A 22,758-nucleotide genomic window follows, 5' to 3' on the forward strand; every position below is an offset into this window, starting at 1 on the left:
AGAAGGCAGGCTTGCACAAGGCTGACCACAGCGCAGAAGAAAATAAAGAAGTGAAAATGGCTTTTCTTCCAGATGGGAGTCTCTCATGGCTGGAGCTGGCCTGGCCTGTCCCGCACCTGCGCGCGGCCCCACGCCAGCCCACAGGGCCCACGGAGCGTGCCGAGGCGCAAACACCAACACGAGTGTTTTTCTCTCTATACTGCCTCGTTAGAAAACAAGAAGAGAACCAAGAAAAGACTCTGAACCAGGGTCACCGCCGCGTCCCAGATCCCAGATCCCAGATCCCAAAAGATCACAGACGGGGTCTCCCAGCAGCGTAACAAAGACGAGAAAAGCAAATTCACAAGTCAGACAGGACAAGAGTGCATGAAACCCTGTTACACAAAGAGTTGTGGGTGTGGGGAGCAGGGTTTCCAGTCAGGTGGCCTACAATCCCACAAGCAGCAGCTGGACAAAATTGAGATTCTCTTAGGTGCTTAATGACCAAACGATCAACAGCCTCGTTCTCTTTTGCAGTCCTTTATTAAGTTCTGGTAAAACTCCCACATTTCCAGCGTTTTCTGGGTTTTTGTTTCAACCTGAGCAGTCGATTAAGCAATTAACCCCATTATTTCCCAAATGAGACATACAGTATATAGGATTTTTCTTAAGGTCTTTTACAGTTGATGACACAAGCCAGCCGCTTCACTGAAGGTGCAGTCACCTGGGAATCACCTCAGCGCGCAGACCTGCAGTTAAACGATTAGGCCGACGAGAGAATGTGGGCGGAACAGAAACCAGACCAGCTGCATTCCTGGAGGCCTGGAGCTGGGACCAGCCTGAGACATTTTCCACTCCGACACTTACAATCCACAGCAAGGGGAGAAGCTCAGGGCTGTCCTCTCTGCTGGCCCGGGACAGGGGGGACAGGACAGAGCCCTGTCCTCTCTGCTGGCCCGGGACAGGGGGGACAGGACAGAGCCCTGTCCTCTCTGCTGGCCCGGGACAGGGGGGGACAGGACAGAGCCCTGTCCTCTCTGCTGGCCCGGGACAGGGGGGGACAGGACAGAGCCCTGTCCTCTCTGCTGGCCCGGGACAGGGGGGAGAGGACAGAGCCCTGTCCTCTCTGCGTGTGGACTGACTGGAGGAGGACAGTGACTCAGTGGGGGTCAGGTCAGTATCTCTACTCTCCAGCTAACGAGCCGATCGCGTGCTTCTGCTGGGCCGCTCTCCCCACACCCCCCCCCCCGGGCCGTCAACACCGGGGTCACGGGGACGCAGCGGGCGAAACGAGGACGGGGGATCGATCCCAATCTGGGCCGGGAGCGATCAATACCGCGCAGCCCAGGGCCGCGGCAGCCGCCAGCCCCCCCAGGCCGAGCTCCGGCCTCCTGCTCCGGCCCGAGCCCTGATCGCAGCTCTTCAGCTGCCTGCGACCCGCGCTTGGTACTGGTACCAGTACTGGTTTGGTACTGGTACCAGTACTGGTACCGTGGCTCTGTGCCACGCATCCCGCCTCAGCGGTCCTGTTCAATCCAGCAAAGGCGTGAGCCCCAAACTTACAACACTAACCCCCTTCACTCTCGGGGTAACCTCAGTCCTGTCCCGGGCCCACGGTCCCCGCACGTCAGACCTGGAGCGGTCCAGCGGCTCTCCCTCGGGCCCGGCCCAGCCCAGCGCCAGACAGGAGAGTGGGAGGGACACCAGCGACAGGAGCCTCCTCCGGTGCATGAAGTCACCCCCTGGTATAGCTCGATGACCCCCGCGCCCCCGTGCCCAGCGGTAGTCACTCTGCCCCTGCAATTATCCCCTGCAGCCGGAGCACAGGGACGACCCACAGCCCACACTGCTGCCCCCCCCCCGTTACTGGCTCTCTGCGGGGCGGGCGGCTCCACCCGGGACACACTCGCGAGCGGGGCCCCACGCGTGGAGGAGGGTCGCCGGAGGGCGTGGACGTTGCGACTGTAACCCAACGCAGCCGCGCCGCCGCCTCACCTGCGCAGGTGGGACAGGTGTCTACCTCCGCACAGGAGCGCGCACACGCACACGCACACGCCAAACGGCTGTTTTCCGAGTGACTCAGCCTCGTGTTTATCTGAGGCGGTGTTTTTATGGATGCTTACAAAAACAAGACGGATCTGGGATCTGTGGCGGGCTGGGAGGTTTACCAGCTGTCAAACAGAGTGGAAACAGGTCCGCAGTCTCGCTGTCCCACGGACCGAGACACAGGCGGGTGCCGAGCAACTTCCAGGACGCTACAGAGTACAGACCGGCCACACCGTCCCGCGAGAGGAAGACCCACGCAGAGCTCGGGATCCCACGTACACATCAACATCACCCCCCCTCCTCTTCCTCCACGCAGAGAGAAAAGCCCCCTTCAGACCGGCAGTCCGACCACGGCGGAGGGTGGGAGAGGTTTTAAGAAGCTAAAGCACACGCACGCACGCAAAAAAACAAAACTTCTTGAGCCGCCCCGCGGCCCCCAGCCCACTCGCACAGCAGCGCCGGTCTCCCCGAGCCGAGACCCCGCCAGACCCGGCGCACCTGGGCACCCGAACCGGTCCGCGCCGCCGGGGCTGCAGGGCGACACCTGGAGCCCGGGAGCGGGGGCTGAGCGGACCGGCACCGCGCCTCTGCCCGCCCGCGTCTTTCTTTCTTTCTTTCTTTCGCTTTTGGCGGCGACTGTCTCGGCCGGAGCCGCGGCGGCGCGTCCCCGCCTGCCGAACTTTTCTTCCTGTCTTGTCTCTCCACGCAAGCGGCGCGGAAGAGCGCGACACTGCAGCCCGAAAGTTTCGCTGCCTGCAGATCCGGCGGGTGGGGGCCAGTCCTCTCGCCGCGGGGGGGGGCGGTTATAAGAGTGGGGAGCTGCCGCTGTCGCCCCGCACAAAAACCCCAGCTCGCTCACCTCTTGCAGCTCTTGGCAGCGACGCCGCGGTGGCCCCGGGTCTCGGCTCGCTCCGCTTCCTCTCTGCGCTCGCTCGCTCGCTCGCTCTGCCCCTCTCTCGAGCGGCGCCGCGTGCTGGAGGAAGTCCCTCTCTCTCTCTCTCTCTCGCGTTTGCCTCGCGCAGCGGCAGCAGCTGGCACCCGCCCGGCGCTGTGACGTCGCTCAGGTGTGGCTCACTGGCCGGCCGAGGTAGAGGCGCGCTCCACTTGTACTGCCACCTGGGAGGAGGAGGAGGAGGAGGAGGAGGATGGGGGGGGGGGCAGCCCAGCCCAGCCCGGGCCGTGACGAGTTTCGGGTTTTCTTCGCTGCAGTTTCTGAGCGGAGAAGGTGGGAAGGACCGTTTCCTCCTGCCGAGCAGATCGCAGGAGCCCGTCGCGATCCCTGCGGGCTGACTCGCTCTCTTCCCGAAAATAGTCGGGCAAAAGACGGGTTTGCGTTCTGGGCGGGTTCGGAGGCCGGCCGGGGACTTCCCGAACCACCCACACATCCCACCAGCCCGCCTGACTTCCGTGACGCCGAGGCTCAGACAACAGCTGTCAATGTCTGAAATCCAAACAAAACTTATAAAACATGATGAAACACTGATTCCACAGGGAACCTGACCGTTCGAAAATAAATAAACGCAGTATAAATGCACACAATACTGTGCTGGAGCGGAGTAAGAACTGAGAACAGCAGTTCTCAGCAGCTCCTTTACACAAAGGGCTGTGGGAGTGTGGAACAGGCTGCCCAGCTATGTTTTCCTTCCAGAAACAGTAGGGTGAGATTCTGGGATCGGCGAGCTGCTGACCCCTCAGGTTTGCTCTTGCTTTTCCCTGAAGCGTCAGGCCGGTGTACCTGTGTGGGCAGCAGAGCGACGGGTCTGGCAACTACATAAAGGAAGAGTTACAGATGACAGGAGGCCATCTAGCCCCTTCAGTAGTTAAAGAAACCAGGCTATGGGCGTGAACAGCATGCCTGGGCAGCTTGTTCCGCACTTCACCGTGCTCTGGGTGGAACTCTGTTGTTCTGTCTGGCTGCACAGCGCAGCCCAGGAGCTGGACTGGGTCCCCAGCAGACGCCAGGAGGGCACTGTACTGGCTGGACTTATTAATTAATTGCTTACACTATCGGATGGTCCGGTGAAGCTCCACTGGGCAGCTGACCGCTGGGCTGGGGCTCAGAGGAGGTCATGGGGAGATCACGGACCGTCCTCGTGCTGAGCCACCAGCTCATTGATCGACTCCACCAGCGACAGAGCGACCCCCGCTGGGGGGACGTCTCTCGCTGACCGCCCAGCCCAGCCCAGGGGGCTGCATCCTGCGGGGGTGCAGAAGTCAAGGGGCAGAGGCGTTTTCCAACGAGCGTTAATCTCTTACGAAGAGGCCGTTTTCGGAGAACCAGTGTGGCTTCTCCTGTTACACTCCGCACACGATCATTCTCCAAGTCTTCCTATAATCCGAGTGCAGTCCTGGTCAATCTCTCGTGTCCTATAAATATGTCACATTGAGGAGAGAGAGACTCTGACGTGTGTATTTAGAACGCAGAGAAAGATTGCCAGACACAGTATTTTTGACAAGGTTCATTCCTGTCTTCTATTTGAAATGTCGCAAACTCTCTCTGCAAAAGCTCCACGTGTTGATGTAGCCTACAGGTGCCTGTCTCTCCTTCTCAGCAGAGCTCAGCCCAGTTCAGAGTGAGACCTTTCTGATGGCAGAGGGGCTCAGCCTGCACGCCGGGCAGGTCTCTGCAGGCCAGCGACCCGGAAACCCCCACAGTCTGCTGAGCTCGAGCTCATCCGCTCTCCGGCGCACAGGAGGGAGGTCAGCACGACTCACCTGAAGATGGCAGCCGAGGGAGCTGGCCTCGCAGGGGGCCCCCTGTCCTGCAGGAAGAGCCTGAGCCTGGTACCGGAGGGCCACAGTCCAGCCGGGCAGCTAGCAGGCTCAGGTGAGGCAGGAGTGTCCAGCTGTGGTCCCTGAGAGAGACAGGAGAGACAGGAGAGGGATTTTCAGCTCACAGGGTCCCTAAACTCCTTCTTGCACCAGGGCACCTGCCTCACTGGTCACAGCCACACCCTCACAGGAGTCTGGGGACTCAAGGTTTAGGGGTGACCTGAAGACCCCTGACCCAGGGGCTCCCCAGGACCAGGGCTGGGCACCCCTGGAAGAGACAGACCAGAGAGACGCGACAGGGGGACCAGGAGGGAATGTGACGAGACACTGTGAAGGTGGGAGGACAGACAAGATGGTGACAGGGGAGAGAGACAGGGGACAGCCCTTCTGTCTCGGGAATGTGAACATCTGCACCCCTCCTGACCCGAAGCACAGGGTTGTCCAGGCAGGGATGGGGAGTGGGAGTGGGAGTGGGAGTGGGAAAGAATTCCAGACAGGAGCCCGTTTGCAGAAAAGGCCTAAGATCTGCAAAATCTTAAGAGAGGGCTGCTGGTTTAGAAGAAGTAAACAAGCAGAAAGATACACTCCTCCATGAGTCAGCAAGTACGTGTGTGTGTGTGTGTATATTGTCCTGGGAACGTGACTGAGTTTCGCCACCACCTGGAAGTTATGACAGCACGGGTGACTGTGCACTCTCAGCGCTGGGATTCCCCGCTGGGCTCGGAGCAGGAGAGACCCGCAGGTGATCAGGTGCCTGTCAGCATGGGCGTGGGGGCGTGGGGCCACGCGGGGCCACGCGGGGCCACACGGGGCTGAGTCACCACTGCGCAGAGAGGATGATCTCAGACCACAGGGATGGCGTGTGGACAAGCCGCATCACTGTCTTCCGAAGGATTCGCACTTCCTGAACCCGGACTGCAAGCCTGCTTTTGCATTCCCAAGAGTTTCTTTTTTTAATTCATTGTCAACAACGTTCACACAGCGTCCATCATTAAGGAACAAACAAGACTGAGAGAACAAACACACAAACAACAACAGAGAAACCCCAGCATGAAAGGAAACCGTTTACAGCATCATAAAGATACAGATCAAGAGATCTCTAGCTTTCTAGTTACATAGCCCTGTCTCCTCTCCAGATCCAGTCACCCTCCTCATCCAGCATAGCTCCTCTCCTTCCTCAGTTTGTTTACTATGATCTGCTGATTGTCCTGTACTTAGTTTTTAATTAATAACCTCTGGCCTTGTTGCGGAATGCAGGCACCTTCCTTGTGGGATCAGGGATCGAACTCCGGAATGGGGCAGTTTGAAGCAGCCAGTCAGAGTATCCTGTGTGTCTTTGGAGAGGTGGGAAGGATCCAGAGCACCTGGAGGAAAGACACACAGACACAGGAGAACATGCAAACTCCACACAGACAGGTGTGCAGTACAATAATCAGACCAGAGAAGAGCATCCAGATACATTCTGGGGTTTAAGCGACTGCCCTACACTGGAGGAAATAAACCTGTTCAGTGTTTAAGAGATGGGACTACAGGGAGACCTGAAACAGGTTTCACAATCCTCGAAGCCCCTGACAATGTCAAGCCAGCAGACGTCTTCTGAATCAGCTGCTGGCCTCAGTGACTCATGAGCCAGAGCACACAAGTGGAAACTCTGTAGAGATGCTTTAAAATCCGAAAACAGGAGGCACGTCTACACAAGGGGTTGTGGGGGTGTGGACCAAGCCGTCCAGACACACTGTGGAAAATGCTGACACTTTGTATTCTAGCAGGAACGACTCGATGGCCTCATCCCGTTTGGAACCTGTCTCGTGTTCTAATGATTTGCGTTAGTAGGAGGTGTTGCCATGTTACAATCTCCATATACAGGAACTGGCTCAAAAACAAGGCTGACCCAGAAATGTCATCAGCTCAGTTTGCTCAAGCCCGGCTGGTACTTCACGTTCAGCTTATTCAACCATCCTTCTCCATCCTGTTCAGAGATAATTGGGCGACTCTTCTTGGTCTGGCCGTCGAAGATGTCTAATAACAGAGCAAACGATGTTCTCGCCTCAATGATGAAAATATCACTCACAGAAAGAGGTATTCGTCCCTGCTGCATGTAGGATCTACCTTCTGATTCCGAAATTAACATTAAAGGAAGGTGTTTTACGCACGCCACAGATTTCAGGGCAGGTTTGAACCCTTCCCTTTCTCTCCTTTTAAAATAGAAATGCGAAACTCTGCAGCGAAGGGCTGGAGCCTTTATTTATCTGCGTGCTTGTTCAGACTCAGGTGGCAGGACAGAAATAGCCCTTCTGCGTGGCCCGAGCGCAGGTAAACTAGGCCAGGCTGTCTCTTCCCCCGCTGTGTTGAGCGCGCTGCACTGCGGCGGACTGGGGTGGTCGCAGATCTCTCAGAGCCCCAATCTGCCTTTTCTCCTCCAGGCTTCCAGCTGTCTGTGACAAGCTGCCCAGCCAGGCTGCTGAAGTCGATACCCCGGCTTCTTTCGAGAGATGGCCGCTTGAGATCCTGGGATCAATGAGCTACGAGCTCTCTAACAGGATAGGTGGGCCTCTCTTTCGTGACCTGTCTTGTGCTCTCAGGAAGGGGGGGGGCAGCTGTTTCCTCTATGTAGGCCCGGACTGGGACTGCTGCACTGTGAGCCCTCCTGGTAGAACAGCCACCTGAGACTGACGGCTCCATCCCACTGTCGGGCCTCACACTGGAGAACTCCGCGGGCCACCACACCCCCAGAACCAGTTCAAGACAAGACCAAAACGGGCTCCACAGAGTCCTGCCATTCAATTGAGTCCAACATCATTTTTTTGCTTAGGTTGTGCCGTAAAATTGCACCAAGAGACATAAATGGCTACGTATCATAATATAGCTTTATAATATTATTGTAATATAAAACTGCTACCAGATTCTGCCACTGTCACCCAACACTCCTCTGTACTGAACACATCCCTGCCATAAAGAGACACAAAGGAAACCTCTCTTGTCTTCCTGTAAAGTAAAGCTAAATAGGCTATTTGCGCCGGTATTCTAATGCTTCTGGTACTGATCTCCTACATAAGGAATCATGTAAAACCATTTCAGAGTTCGGACTTTGAACCCCATAGGAAGTCTCCACCGGACGACTCAGTGTTCGTTTTCAAAAATAAGTGAAGGACAGTATTCCACACTCGTCTGGAAAGACGCCCCCTTGTGGAGGAGGAGGACCCGGAGCCGGAAACCCCCGGCTCGTCTGACCAGTCTCTACCTGGGCAGTTGGCACACAGGGCAGTGCGCTGGAGGTGCAGCCAGTCACGGAAGGAACCTCTGGGATCGCCCGGGATCGGGGATCTCCGGGATCAGCCAGCTCTCAAGCAGTCAAGGACACTGGGCTAAACCAGTACAACACACAAGTGCCTCCTCCTAGAGAACATTGTGTGCCCTTCTGGTCACCAGGACTCGGCCAGGTCAACCCAGGGAGCCCACAGGGACACAGAGCCGGAGGACACAAGTGGAAACTGCTGATGAGCTGGATCTTTGGATTAATTACAGGCCCAGCGACCTCCTCTTGCTTGTGGACTTAATCGTGTTTTCTTCTGAAAGCTCATCATGGCTAATTTGCATTGGTAATTCTATCTCCTTTCTCCTGGCTCCCCTTGTCCTGGCGCCACGCACCGACTGGCGCATCTCTCCGACAGCTGGCAGGCTGCTGGGGTGTGCCACACAGAGAGCGCAGAGAGAGGGTTAAGAGGGAATCCCTTCAGGGCAGACAGAACAGGACCTTTACACAGAGGGTTGTGGGAGTCTGGAGGAAGGTACCCCAACCACATACATTTCTGCAGTGCATTTCCCAGCATCCTTTGGACACGTCTGGACAAGAGCCTGGAGGGACGCGGGGGAGACCAAGGGGCCAGCATCCTTCCGGAGAATCCGAGGAGATTCCTCAGGGATTTACTGTGTCACGGTCAGCGGGTCACAGGGGCCGTCTCAGGAAATTCCACTCAGGATCCCGGGAGCAAAACATTCCGGATGGACTGCAATGCCAATCCAACAACCACAGCAAGTCAGATGGGTCCAGCGCGGACCAGACATGGTCAGACGGGTCCAGACGGGACAGACTGGACCACGCTGCAGTCGCGGGCAGTTCAGGAGCACAAGCAGGCAGCGGACAGAGTTCCCTGGGGCTCGGCTCACAGGAAACTCGCTCCTGTAAGAGCGCAGCTATATAGGCCCAACCTGAAGGCCCAACGCAGGTCCAACAGGCTCCGGTTCCTGACATGACCCGACCTGGGGACACGGCTGGGTGGCCAGTCGGCTCCACAGAGCCCAGATGTGGCCTGAGTGTGTATAAGACCCGGCAGGCTGAGGGCAGATGGCAGAGCCAGACACAGGCAGCCTGACCCAGGGCCACAACAGCCCACATCACACACACTCACTCACACTCACACTCACACGCAACACTTACACAAACACACATACGCAACACTCACACAAACACTCCCATACACACTCACACACACAAGCACTCCCATGCACACACACTCACAAACTCATGCATATGCAACACACACACTCCTGTGCACACACACTCACACACAACACACACAGAAGCACTCCCATGCTCACACACATTCACACACACTCACACATTCCCATGCACAAACACACACACTCGCACACACTCACACAAACTCACGCACATTCAACACACACACTGCTGTGCACACACACTCACACACAACACACACACAAGCACTCCAATGCACACACACAGTCACAAACACACACACACTCCCATGCACACACAAACACTCAAGTGCACACACTCACACACAGACACTCTGTATATTCAGGACATTCCTGGGAAAATGTTCCTCTTTGGAAAAACACAGCCTTGAGGATCAGCAGATTGTCTGAAGAAGCAGGAAAGTATTTAAATCGCGTCCCTGATATTTCCAAAACTGGAGATGAAAAAAGTTCCAGTGATAAATGACACAAGTGCTAGTGGACCAAGGTGTCTATAACTTTCAGGTGCTTTGGAAACAAACTTTTCCCCCCTTCTCCTCCTAGTACGCTCTGTTAATACTAGGTCAGGCAAACTCCAGGGACTGGGAAATATAGAACAAATCTCTCTCTCAGCCTTGTTCCCCTCCTTCACTGTCCCCCCCTCTCCCTCTGTCTCCCTGATATCCAGCTCTGCCTGTGTCCAGTTTCTCTGGCCTGGTTGTGGTCACTGAGCCTGTCCTTTCTGGGCAGCCAGGTCTGCCTGTGTCCAGTTTCTCTGGCCAGACGGTGGTCACTGAGCCTGTGTCCAGTTTCTATGGCCAGGCTGTGGGCACTGAGCCTGTGTTCAGTTTCTCTGGCCAGGCTGTGGTCACTGAGCACGTGTCCAGTTTCTATGGCCAGGCTGTGGGCACTGAGCCCGTGTTCAGTTTCTATGGCCAGGCTGTGGGCACTGAGCCTGTGTTCAGTTTCTCTGGCCAGGCTGTGGTCACTGAGCCTGTGTCCAGTTTCTATGGCCAGGCTGTGGGCACTGAGCCTGTGTCCAGTTTCTCTGGCCAGGCTGTGGTCACTGAGCCCGTGTCCAGTTTCTATGGCCAGGCTGTGGGCACTGAGCCTGTCCTTTGTCAGGGTCCATTTCTTCTTGCTGTCTCTCCTCCCTCTGTCTCCCTCCCTCCCTCCTCTCTGTCATTGTCCTTGAAAGGAAACAGACCCTCACTGGGAAACACAGTCCAGACACTTTGTTTAACTGGGACTTTTATGAGCAGTTTTATCATTTTAAGCCTTTAAGTTAACCTTTTGTGAGGCAGTGTACTCTGTCAGATTTAGCTCAGGATGATAAATATTGTGTGCGGATTAAAAAATAAACATGAAAAAAAATCAAAATAGGTCACTTTTTTTTTCAGTTGTCAATTTATGTTTCTGCTAGTTAGTTAAAGTTTTAAGAAATGCTAATCTATTAACAGCAATATTTAACCCTTTCCTTGATTGGAGGGCTACATAGCTTAACGATTGAGTATTTTAAACTGAGTCTTATTATTTCTCAGTTGAACACAACCAGTGGCTCAGGCACTGAGAGGAGTCATGTCCACACCTCCCTGGTCCTGCTCAGTTCTGCTGCTTGACCGGGGACCAAACCTCACACCTGCGCAGACCAAACCTCACACCTGCGCAGACCAAACTGCAGTGCATCAGTGTTGCAGTGTGTGTACTGTGGTTTGTGTGTCAGTGTTGCCGTGTGCGTGTCAGTGTTGCAGTGTGCATACTGTGATGTGTGTGTATATATTGTGGTGTGTGTTGCTGTGGCTGAAAGCATTTTCCTTCCTTGGTTTTGTTGGTAGTTTCTCTCTGCCACTCCCAGAGTAGTGGCTCCCAGAGACCGCAGGAGACTGACGACAGGGGGGTGTCCTCCAGCCTCTTCCTCTTCCTCATCCTCACAGGGATCTGTCTGATCCTCTGGGATCAGGATCGGCATGGACTGACAGGACATTCTCTTGCTGCACTGTCGGTTACTGCAGCAGCAGCTGAGGTTGGCTCAGCTCTGGGGATTGCTGTCTGCTCTCCTTCAGAGTGACACTGTTTTCTCTTTTACATAAATACAGAACCAGCATTCAGCACACAGAAAAAAACCAATTTCCATTTTAGCTGAAACATTTTAATAGGTTTTCAATCCCTTGCAAAACTTATGAACTTTTGGCAAAAGCTATAAATTGAAAGCAAAGGATACAGGTTACACGCTGTAACTAAAAATAACGATCGTGCTGAACAACAGTTGATCATAAATCTGAACGATCTCTTTCCGACTCTCTTTGAAACACAACCCAAGTGCATGAAAAATGACTCGTTTAGCGCTCCACCTTGTGGCCGGACCGCGACGCTGCACCCTTCCCAGAAAGCGAAGAATTTTTTGCCAGAGCTCGCGGATAAAGCTGACTAGACGGAAATGACGCAATGTGGTCGAACATTTACACATTATCTTATCTGGGAGTCAATACAGTATTTCAACTCTAAACAACTACTGTTGAGCAAACCATAACGGTGTTGTTCTACTGTGTATACCTGTTTTTTTCCCAAAAAGGAGGCACGAATATGTCTTTCATAAAAACCTGAGAGCATGATAAAGGATCCAAAGAGAAGAGTCACTCGCTTCATCTAGTCCTCCTGGGTTTCTTGTTTCTTGAAGGAAACCAGGGTACCGGCTTCAACAACATGGCTGAGCCGCTTGTTCCACACTCCCACCATCCAGACCTGAAACAGAAGTTCAGCTGTCCTAATTAAGCAAATGATTGAACCAATTAAGTCCTGCAGATCTCAGCTGGAATGTTAACCCAAGAGCGCTGTGGACTCGGCGGCACAAAAGATTCACAACTCAGTTCATTTATAGCAAAATCTACCAAGATATGGTGCGCAGAAATCATTAACTGTACTCCTATGTATCTTTTAAATTTGTCCTGTTTGAAAATCGTATTATGTTATTAAGCAAAATACATTCCTATTTTGAAAATGCAGGTATTACTGCTATATGACTATTTCATATACATGGTGGTTGATGGTTGGAATTCTGATTGGTGGCTTACTCGTGCCGTATAAACTAAAAAAAACAATCATGAGGTTTGCGTGGAAATAATCGCGTTAATTAACGTGTATATCTGGAACAAAGTACAAAGCGGGTCTCCTATATCTGCCGAAATATAAGTCTCCCACTCCTGTCTCTTCACGTGAGTTGAGTTTGCTGACTCCTCTCAGGACAAACAGGTCACTCTAGTGCGCTGATCAATTTTTCAATTCAAGATGCTTTATTGGCATGACCGATGGCTACAATCGGCGTTGCCAAAGCAAATAAAAATAAAATTAACATGAAACAAAAGAAAAACATCTACAGACACATTACAGACATTTACAACAAAGACATATCATAAAATGTTTATATATACCGGAGCATGAATATGAGACAGACTCACTGTTCCTCAGGCTGTGACAGGAGATCACATACTGGGCTGCCAGTTCAACTGAGCACCCTCCTCCCTCTCCCAGTAAGATTGGGACCTCTTGTGATTCTGGCAGGTGTGGGAACTCTGGGATTAGATATCTGAATTTAGGGAATAATGTTTCTCTAATCCCAGAGTATCTGTCACAGGGCAGTAGGAAGTGAACCTCTGTCTCCATTTCTCCCCGCTGGCAGTGGGAGCACAGCCTGTCCACGCTGGGCAGCCAGGTCTGCCTGAGTCGCCCAGTTTCTATGACCAGGGACTGTCCGCTCTGGACAGTCAGGTCTGTCTGTGTCCAGTTTCTCTGGCCAGGCTGTGGTCACTGAGCCTGTACTTCGTCAGGGTCTGTTTCTTATCTTGGTCAAATATTCGGCTAGTGTGTATTGTCTGTTTAGGGTTCTGTAGCATTCCAGTTTATGTTATGTGTGTGTCCCATTGTGTAAGATATTGCTGTTTGACCTGTGATGCGGCCGATTCTATGTTGGCTGGTGTCGGATCTCTGTGCTCCTGGCGCAGTCTGATGACGTCATTGCCCCCCCGCCTGCCCGGCTTGTGTACGGAAGCCAGCAGGAAGAAGTGAAGGCGACGTGTTGAATTGACATGAGGCGCTGCGCCCAGCCCGGAAGAGTAGTTTCATTCTGTAGTCCTTTATTTTGAGTGTGGTAATGAGCGGTCCCGGGGTGCGCTCTTAAACTGACAGCAGAGTCCGGCGGCCGGAGCCGCTGGTGGACAGAGCTGAAAATGAGCTCCCGGGACGTGCTGGAGAGCGTCACGGCTCTCGCCTCCTACAATGTCCTGCTGCAGGTACGGAGAGCTCGGCTCGCTTTTCAGACTGTGACCCCCTGTGCTCCCGAGTAAACATGGGGGAGAGTTAAGTAGCCGTTACTACACTGCGCAGTCCTGGTCGATACCAGCAACTCTCCGAGAGGAGAGTCATGCGCAGTCCAAATCTCGAACGTCCTGCTACGATGGCTTAGGAACCCTACCTGAAGACGAGATGATAATATCTCTACAGTAATTATCAAGAGATTTAAGAAGTCTGTAGTAAAATAATGCCTACTTCCTGTGAAACGACACTCAAAGATGCAAATCAGAGGTTTTCAGAAGACCGCAGTGTGTGCAGAAACTTAGCAAACGAGATCTGGAACTTGAGCTCATCTGGTTGATAGCGGCTAATTGACCGGATTGTCCTGGAGGATCCTGGGGTAGCGCTTTTGAAAAAGGGTCTGGATATCTTGTTCCAGACTCCCGCCACTCTTAGCGTGAGCTGAAGCTCTGTTGTGTTCCTTTGCCGTAGGTGCTGTTCCGGGCGCTCACCTTCATCCTCAACGCCTTCACTCTGCGCTTCCTGTCCAGAGAGGTTATAGGAGTGGTCAACGTCAGGTGAGCTGGGTGGCCGAGCCCTTTCCTCTTGGCGCCCTGTGGAGGGGTAGTGTGCCAGCGTGCAGGAGGGCGAGTAAGTGACTGATGGCTCCATGCGTTCGCAGGCTGACGCTGCTGTACTCCACCGTCGTGTTCCTGTCCAGGGAGGCCTTCCGCAGGGCCTGTCTGAGTGGGAGCGCCCAGCAGAACTGGAGACAAGTGGTCAACCTGCTGTGGCTGACGTGAGTCCACGCCATATTTTGTCTAGCGTGTGCTTTCAGTGTCCAACAGCCGGGCGATGTTAGGCTAGACACTGATATGTCTATATGGTATTATTTCTTGGGGATTTGAAATCGCCAGCAGTCTTGGGGTTAGAGTGCTTTTCTGCGCGAGGGGCTCAGTCCGGTAGCTGGACTGCTCCCGGGCCGAGCGTGTGGGCGCAGGTGTGACAGCTCTGCTGTGCGTGCCGCGGTATGGGCGGCGAGCGGGGCTCCGTGCACACTGATCCGCGTGTGGAGGAAAAGGAAGTGTTGGAGATGAGTGAGCTGCTTGCTCTTTTCCTCCCTGACGTCCTACAGACCTACAGCCCAGTGGTGCTCTGGGCTGTGATCCGTGTGTCACATGGCCTGCCGAGCGCAGACTGTCGCTGGGTCTCAGGGCAGCATGAGGAGCCCCAGTGCCCAGCTGGGCCCCGTGAACGCCTGATGTGCCGTGAGGAATGGGCTTGTGAAGGAAGCCGCCTGCGTGGCGAGGAAGTGTGATGTGTGGCAGCAATGGGGCAGTGAGGCCCACTGCTTCAGGCGATGAGCTGCATCCTTCCAGCTGTCTCCTGGTTTTCTTCGGGAGAGCTGGTCTGGGGGAGTGGTGTGCTGGAGAAGCTGCGGGGTCCCGGGCTGTGGGATTGTGGTAGGGGCCGGGTGCCGTGGCGAGGCCGGGCGAGGCCGGGCCGGGGTGCTGAGGCCAGGCCTGTTGGTTGCTGTTGTGCAGGGTGCCGCTGGGAGTGCTGTGGTCCGTCCTGCTTGGCGCCGTGTGGCTGTGGCTGCTGGAGTTGCCGGATCCCGACGCCATCCCTCACTACCCGGCCGCGGTGGCGCTGTTCGCGCTGGCCGCCGTGCAGGAGCTGCTGGCCGAGCCCCTCTGGGTCCTGGCGCAGGCCCACATGTTCGTCCGGCTCAAGGTACCGACCCAGCCTGACCCGAGTCTCGGCGGGCCGCTCTGCTGCTCTGCTGCTCTGCTCAGGCTCTCAGGTACTGACCTGGTACTCTTACAAGGGTCCGTCTGAAGGGCCGGTGGGGAGGAGAACTGACCTGGACCGGCCGCAGGGCAGCCATGTTCTTCGCAGTGTCTTCTCTTCTGCTTCACAACGCTGGCGGCTGAGAAGCCGAGCTGCTGGTCCAGCGCCTGCCCACTCCTGTCTCCCTCTCCCCGCAGGTGGTGGCGGAGAGTCTGTCCATCGTGGCCAAGTGCGGCCTGACGGTGGCCCTCGTGGTGTGCGTGCCTCGCTGGGGGCTGTACATCTTCTCTGCGGCCCAGGTGAGTGCTGTCGGGAGCAGGGGCGGGGTGCCAGGCCAGGCCTCGCCAGCGGGTCGCTCAGAGCCTCTGTCCTTGTGTGTCTCGCAGCTGGTCTACACGGGCGGCCTGGTGCTCTGCTACGCCCTGTACTTCGCCAGGTTCCTGCGCTCCCGGGACGCGGACAGGACGCCGTTCCCCTTCCGCAGACTTGGAGAGCTCCTGCCCGCGAGGGTGGACGGAGAGGTAGGGAGCAGCCCCACCCCCACCCACACCGCCCAGCGCACCCCGACTCTCTGTCCCGGCTCATAGTCACTCAAGTCACCGCTCGATCGAAATCGATACGCCTGGGAACCAGCGGACTTCGAGATCCTAATTCAAATTCACAGCCAGCTCCTGCTGTTTAAAGTGGAAAATAATAGTAATAAAAAAGGTATTGCATTCTACTAATGAACGGATAAGAAATGAAGAATGCGATTCAGAGCTCGCTGGGATAGACGAGCACAGGCTGGTGTGATCATAACGACCAGGATGGGGAATCTCTGACTGAGTAACTTCCGACACTCCGGTGTTCCAGTCCGTGGGTGTTTCTCTGACTGAAGGCTGGATAATGCCCCACCCCCTGAGCTGGAGGGGCCCTGTAGCAGGTTTCTCTGGCAGGTGTCCCCCAGTTTAACAGCGCGCCTGTTGTGTGTGTCTGTGCAGCCGGTGCTGAATGGGAGGCTGGCCAGGCTGACCTGGAGCTTCTTCAAGCAGTCCTTCCTCAAGCAGATCCTCACAGAAGGTAGGAATCACGAGGCGCCGTCTGCACCCCCACACCTCTGTCGCCGCTGGCCAGCCCGCGCAGAGCGGAAGGAGGTGTCAGTTACGCCCCGTCTCTGTGACAGCAAGACGGGAGACTCCGAGGAGTCTAAACATCTGGAATCTGTGAGGCGTCTTTCGCTCCTCCTCTGTCCTTCCTCTACACCCTCCTGGGGTCTCGGGCACGGTTTCAAAAAGCTTTTGATCTCGGGCTTCTTGTATTCAAGGCGAACGCTACGTCATGACCTTCCTGAACGTGCTGGACTTCGCAGACCAGGGTGAGTGAGCTTGTCGTCCTCCGAACACGCCGTGTCTCAGTCCAGGGCTGAGCTCTGGACATGAACGTGCTTTCTTCACTCAGAGCCACTTCCTGATCTAATTAGTCCAGCGTTTTTCATCAGCTCACTATTTATTAACGATGAGAGATCTAAGGCTCAGATGAACAAGGCCTTTTGCACAACAGTCAGAAATTGCAGCCATAGGCAGCTGTTTTGCCCTTATAAGCGTGTATCAGCGTGCTACCGCTAACTTTAAACAGTGACGTGGACAAAGCTAACTTCCTAATTACATACTTACCTACCTAACAGCTGTGACAGTGGAGCACCCTTGCTGCAGTTCTGCGGGTCGGGCCTGACCTGGTTCTCCTTTGTCTCTGCAGGGGTGTATGACATCGTGAATAACCTGGGCTCGCTGGTGGCACGGTTCCTCTTCCTGCCCATTGAGGAGAGCTTCTACCTCTTCTTCGCCAAGGTGCTGGAGCGCGGCAAGACAGCCAGGCAGCAGAGACAGGTGAGCAGTGGGACACACCTGCAGCTCTGTGCCCCAGGCACACTGCCCGCTGGCAGAGGGGAGAGACAGGTGAGCAGTGGGACACACCTGCAGCTCTGTGCCCCAGGCACACTGCCCGCTGGCAGAGGGGAGAGACAGGCGGGCAGTGGGACACACCTGCAGCTCTGTGCCCCAGGCACACTGCCCGCTGGCAGAGGGGAGAGACAGGCGGGCAGTGGGACACACCTGCAGCTCTGTGCCCCAGGTACGCTGCCCGCTGGCAGAGGGGAGAGACAGGTGGGCAGTGGGACACACCTGCAGCTCATTTTCCCATTCGAGATGTCACTAGAGCGCCCCCTAGCTGGAAGGGCCCAACTTTGCCCTTAACAGAAGAGTCGCTGGCAGAGCCTGAGCAGTGAAAGCGATCTTTCAGCGTGCCGGCAGACCGAAACAGTCTGGGACGCCGCTGGGAATCCCTGTCCAGCAACTGTGACCCACAGTGTTGGCACAGAGAGGTGTGCCGGCCCTCCAGGGGGTGCCCTTGATGACCTGGGCTCTGGTACAGCTCCCCTGCTATAGATAAGTGGCAGTTTGTCTCCCAGGGGCACAATCTGAAGACGGCGTTCTTATGATACAAGAGCCCTAGTGGTCAAGCCCCTCTCAGGGAGCGATCTGCGATTCCAGCCTGGGGGAACACTCCCCAGTCTGCCAGGGGAGTAGTGAAAGGCCTTGCCTGAGCCTCGGTGTGGCGCGCTGATGTCTGCAGCCCGTCGCCCTCCGCCGCGGTGATGCTCGCGTGCCGTTGCAGGAGGACGTTGCCGTGGCAGCAGACGTGCTGGAGTGCCTCCTGAAGCTGGTGCTTCTGATTGGCCTGATCATCACGGTGTTCGGCCACGCCTACTCGCACCTGGCGCTCGATATCTACGGGGGCTCCCTGCTGAGCAGCGGCACAGGTAGGGGGAAACTGGGGGCGCCGTCCGTTCTTCCTTCGCTTCGTCCTGGTGGGTTTATCCCAGAGGAGCGGGGAGCAGGCCAGTACGGAGAGAGACGCCAGTAATCCCAGCCAGCACGTCTCTGGGGGGCTGGAGTAAGCCTGGAAACTTCACGCCGGAGGTTGACGCTAAGAGAGGGTTGTGTTCCGAAATTGCCCAGTTAGGCGCTGTCGTGTCCGTGTCTCCCTGACCGCGTTTTCAGTCAAAACATAATTCCCGGACGTTGCCAAGGGTGTAGCTGGGCTGCTGGTCCGTGCTGCAGGACTCGGGGAAAACCAGCTGCTGCTGTTTCCTGCCGTGAGAAAAGCTCATCTGGAATCACCGGTGTGAGCTGCTGTCAGGGCGACCGGAACGCGATTTTAGCAGCAGCCGTGCAAGAAGTGCTTAAACAGCATAGCAGGTTTGCTCGCGTTAACATAACGTTGCCTGGTTCCTAAGTCACGATGTAGGTGCCTTTCCTTGTTGTTAAGAATCAAAAGAGACCATCCACTGTGAATCTCTAAAATAATACCACAGGTTTACACGCCTTACATACACACGAGCTGCAGTACCGTCGGCTGTGATTGCAGCCCAGTCTTTAAGACCGAAATCCATCTTGCGCTTCAGGTGAACATCGTATTGTCAGGGGGAGCCTCTCTTATTTTGGTGTTTTTCTATTTACTGTTCATCGGTGATTTTCTGATCCGTCCTGTGAAACTCGCCACTGTTGTTGTGGGTGTCCCGTCCCTCGGTCTGGGTTCAGGGGGACGTCTGTCTCTCTGTGTGAGTCCAGTCCCAGCGCTCTCCCCTTCCCCAGGTCCCACCCTCCTGCGCTGCTACTGCGGCTACGTCCTGCTGCTGGCTGTGAACGGGGTGACGGAGTGCTTCACCTTCGCCGCCATGAGCAAGGAGGAGGTGGACAGGTGCGTCTCGGCCCCGGCGGCCTCAGCCATCACAGATCGCGGTGACCTCGTTAACAGAAGAATGGCCAAAAAACGAGAGGCGCTGTTTAGCCCATCTAGCTTGTTTGGTTAGTTAGTAGTTAATTGGTCCCAGGGTCTCGTCCAGCTGCTTCTTGAAAGAAACCTGGCCTTAACAGCACGGCTGAGCAGTTTGTTCCACACTCCCACCACTCTTAGTGCAGACTGTACGCCTGTTCTAGCTTGTGTGTGTGTAAGCGCTCTCCTGCCCCCGCAGGTACAACCTGGTGATGCTGGCGCTGTCCGTGTCCTTCCTGTGCCTCTCCTACTTCCTGACCTGCTGGCAGGGCAGCGTGGGCTTCATCCTGGCCAACTGCCTGAACATGTGCCTGCGGATCGGCCACAGCCTGCGCTACACCCGCCGCTACTTCGCTGGCAGCCCCTGGGCGCCGCTGCGCGGCCTGCTGCCCTCCCCCGCCCTGCTGCTCACCCTGGCGCTCTGCGCCGCCGTCACCAGCGCCTCCGAGGTACGGCGCGCGACGGCAGCGTGTCTGAGAGGTCTCGGGGTGGGCGTCTGTGGGCGGGCGGGGTGCGAACCTGCAGCAGCCAGCTCGTCGGCTCTTTAATTGAGAATTCACTCAGCGCTCCCCGCTGACGGCGGCGTGACGGTCTCTCTCCCGCTCTGCCCTGCAGGCGGCGCTGTGCTGCGGCCGCGGCTGGCTGTACCGGCTGGGGCACGTGGCGGTGGGGGCGGCGTGCCTGCTGGCCGTGCTGCTCGTCGCCGGCGTCACGGAGACCCGGCTGCTCGGCTTCCTGCGGGAGCAGCTGCTGCGCCGGCGCGGGAAGAAGGAGGCGTAGCGGAGGGGGTCCCCCCGGTCCTTGTACCCCTCGGCGGAGCGCCTGGGGGTGTACTGGGAGTGCTGGGGAGGCTGGCTTGCCCTCCGGGCCCTGGCCCAGCCCAGAAGAGGCTGCAGTGATGAACAGCTGTGCGCTGAGCGCAGACCCCCCTGGCGTGGCGGCGGTATCGGGGGGTTGGAAGTGTGAAGCCCAGCTCCTCCCGAGTCCAGAACCAGACCCGGATGGCCTGCAGGACCCAGTGTGAACTGGACCCCTCGGCCCGTGGGCCGGCCCTGGGGTCGTCGTCTGGGGCCCCGCAGTCAGGCCGATGCCCAGGAGGACAGCTGCAGGGAGTGACGTTTCTGTGAGCCCCCAGCAGGTGGTGCTGTTCTGTGCTTTCACAGTGGCTGACAGCTGCAGGGCCGGGTCCTGCCTGTGGGGGGAGCTGTTAGCTGTTCTCACGGTGAACAGAACTGGCAGGCAGTTCGGTACCCAGGGGCTCCCCAGCTCTGGCGGTGGGGACTCGCACACCAGCTGGGTTTCCTCTTGCCTGCGCCCGTGAATTAACCCGAGCAGTAATCTTTCTGACGGGTGGCTGAACTGAAAGCAATGCTGTTTCTCCTGCTAGAAAGCTGGAGATCTTGAGTAATCGCACAGGGTAGGTTAACGGCGACCTCAGACATGTTCAGGTGCCACAAACCATGAGGGTTCAAATTTATCCTGTAATTTAGACCAATTAAGGCTTTAATTATGTAACTGAGAGCTGAGCTGAAAGGAGAATTGGGGTGGGGCTGCACACTGGTGGGGGTGGAGGGGATCCCCATGACCTGTAAAGGGCTTTGAGTGGAGTGTCCAGAAAAGCGCTATATAAGTGTAAAGAATTATTATTATTATTATTATTAAAAGCAGCCCGTGTGGGGGTTCCCAGTGCTTGCACCACCAGGACTCGCTGTTACAGTGTGGGTCTATTTAAGTATCTAATTAGCTGCTTGTGTCAGCAGGTCTCTCGCTCATGGGCAAGGTCTGTAGATACTGAAGACATCACTCTGTCGCAGGAGAGGTTTAGGAGAGGTTGGGCAGTATGCCTTATCTCTATACTACTCAGGGTGTTGAAACAGTTCATGACAACCGAATTCGCATTATCAACGCTGGGTACGAGCCAGGCTAAGATCCAGATTTAGGTTTTGTAACTAAGAATTCATGTACACTTGCGCCTGGTGATTATCACACGTCGGTCTATAAACACTTTATTAATGTCCCTCCTGTTAAAACAGCAGAGGTACTTTCACGAGCGCCTGCAGAACCGTTTCTGAGGGCCCTGTGTCTTCAGCCCCCTCGCTGCTGGCAGGAGAGAGCTGCTTCTGTGTGAGAGCTGTAGCCCTGCGGCTGCCGGGTGTGTCCCTTTCCACAGACCTGGGAGAGATGCAGCTCGAGCTCTGGTTCATCCTCGTCTGTGTTACTGCTGGTCACGGACTCTGACCCCGCTGGGTCTAAGCTGCAGTCTTGCCTTGGCCTTTAGGGGGAGCCAGAGCCCAGGTTCAGGGTTTAGGTCCGGGCCCTCATGCCCGTGGCGCCCCGTGTTGTTAACAAACCCACAGACTCTTAGCTGTCACAGAGTGCTGACTTATTTAGCTCAGAGAATTCCCCATCGCCTTTGTGGGACTCAACTGAGTGGCCAGAGGAGATCTGATCTAGTGTAGCAGGTACAAACCATACAGACAAAAATGCAGTCCCAAATTCTTGTTGGACAGCCCCCCAGGTCATTTTGGCACCTTCATCGTTTTGGGTGTGTTTGATTTTGCCTTCTTTGAATTTCAAATGCCTCAGGTGGTCAATTTAATGAGCTGAAACAGTGCAGCACTGCACCTGCTGGGCTCAGTCCCAGCGGGGGGCTGCTCTCCCGGAGTGAGTGTTGCTCAGCGGCACAGCTCTTGCACAGATGCACATATTCCAGTACCCAACGCTGAATCAAGAGGCAGTCGGCCAGCACAGACTGCTCTGCAGAAACTGCATGTCCTGTTTTACAACCTCTGGAGTTGCTGCACGATGTTTATTCCTGAATACGCGCAAGAAGAAGAGCTGATGTGAATTCTGTCTTTCGTTAAAACGGCACCTCGACATTGTGCCAGAACTTTTCTTTAGTTTGCGTAGACCAGGTAGACCAGTAAGCCCGTGCGTGCGTTGAGCTGGCAAAGTATTTTGATCAGATCAGATCTCTTCCGGCCGCAGCAGGAGGAGCCCGGAGAGGTTCGGTTCTGCCTGGGGGCTCGCTGGCCCGGAGCGCCCCGCGCACTGCTGGGGGACACTGACGAGCCTGTTTGGACCGCCGGGCGGTTCGGTGCCGAGCCTCGCAGGACCAGAAGCGCCCCGTGCTTCGTGTGCCTTTTCCTTTGCAAGAACGTCGCTGCAAAGACACTTCGACCGCTTTCGCTTTGAATCTCTCACTGTGCGCCCGTCGCAGGCGCTCGGTACAGAGCGTGTCGATCCACCTGATGAAACAAAAGTAAAATCAAGGTAGTTCAGGTGGGGAGCTGCGTCAGCAGGCGTAGGCTGCAAAGGAACAAGTAATAGGTTTATTCCCTGCTGAGAAAAAGAAGAAAGAGAACACAACGTTTCGGCCGTGGAGCCTTCTTCAGGTGTCTGTCCTCATCGTGTCGAGAGAGTGAGACATTTCTACTGTCAAGGTTCTGTTAATTGTTTCTGCTTTGGCAGCTCTGTAACTCAGCGGTCCTGTCAATAAAGCTCTCCGAATTTGAATTTGAGTGCGCGAGGGAGGGGCGGTGAACTTCCCTGTCACGGAGGTGTCACGTGGGGGGGTCTTCTATCCCACAA

The 22,758-nt window shown here is 55.7% G+C and overlaps 2 protein-coding genes across 7 annotated transcripts in view; one reads left to right on the forward strand and one right to left on the reverse strand.

The window, feature by feature from the left end:
• prkcdb (protein kinase C, delta b) overlaps positions 1–3,015 on the reverse strand; it is a 30,749-nt gene extending 27,734 nt beyond the window's left edge. For all 6 annotated transcript variants that reach the window (XM_088917890.1, XM_088917889.1, XM_088917888.1 and 3 more), the window contains exon 1: positions 2,885–3,015. The gene's annotated coding sequence lies outside the window, so the exon portion shown is untranslated. The remainder of the gene's footprint in view (positions 1–2,884) is intronic.
• Positions 3,016–13,310: 10,295 nt separating this feature from the next.
• rft1 (RFT1 homolog) lies at positions 13,311–22,683 on the forward strand. Its single transcript, XM_088917825.1, has 13 exons — positions 13,311–13,562; positions 14,056–14,141; positions 14,246–14,362; positions 15,108–15,297; positions 15,552–15,653; positions 15,741–15,875; positions 16,335–16,413; positions 16,658–16,708; positions 17,089–17,219; positions 18,007–18,151; positions 18,987–19,092; positions 19,367–19,616; positions 19,783–22,683. Exons 1-13 carry the CDS (start codon positions 13,500–13,502, stop codon positions 19,945–19,947), a joined length of 1,620 nt encoding a protein of 539 aa, XP_088773951.1. The 5' UTR covers positions 13,311–13,499; the 3' UTR covers positions 19,948–22,683.
• The last annotated feature ends 75 nt before the right edge of the window (positions 22,684–22,758 follow it).

This window comes from Atractosteus spatula, chromosome 5 (genome assembly GCF_055471065.1).
Source record: "Atractosteus spatula isolate fAtrSpa1 chromosome 5, fAtrSpa1.hap1, whole genome shotgun sequence".
Classification (NCBI taxonomy): Eukaryota; Metazoa; Chordata; class Actinopteri; order Semionotiformes; family Lepisosteidae; genus Atractosteus; species Atractosteus spatula.

What these genes read in the sequence shown, in the direction of transcription:
- rft1 (XM_088917825.1), top strand. Translation starts at nt 13,500, where the DNA reads ATGAGCTCCCGGGACGTGCTGGAGAGCGTCACGGCTCTCGCCTCCTAC. An exon ending in ATAGGAGTGGTCAACGTCAG is followed by an intron (nt 14,142 to 14,245) that starts GTGAGCTGGGTG and finishes ATGCGTTCGCAG; the next exon opens with GCTGACGCTGCTGTACTCCA. An exon ending in GCTGGACTTCGCAGACCAGG is followed by an intron (nt 16,709 to 17,088) that starts GTGAGTGAGCTT and finishes TTGTCTCTGCAG; the next exon opens with GGGTGTATGACATCGTGAAT.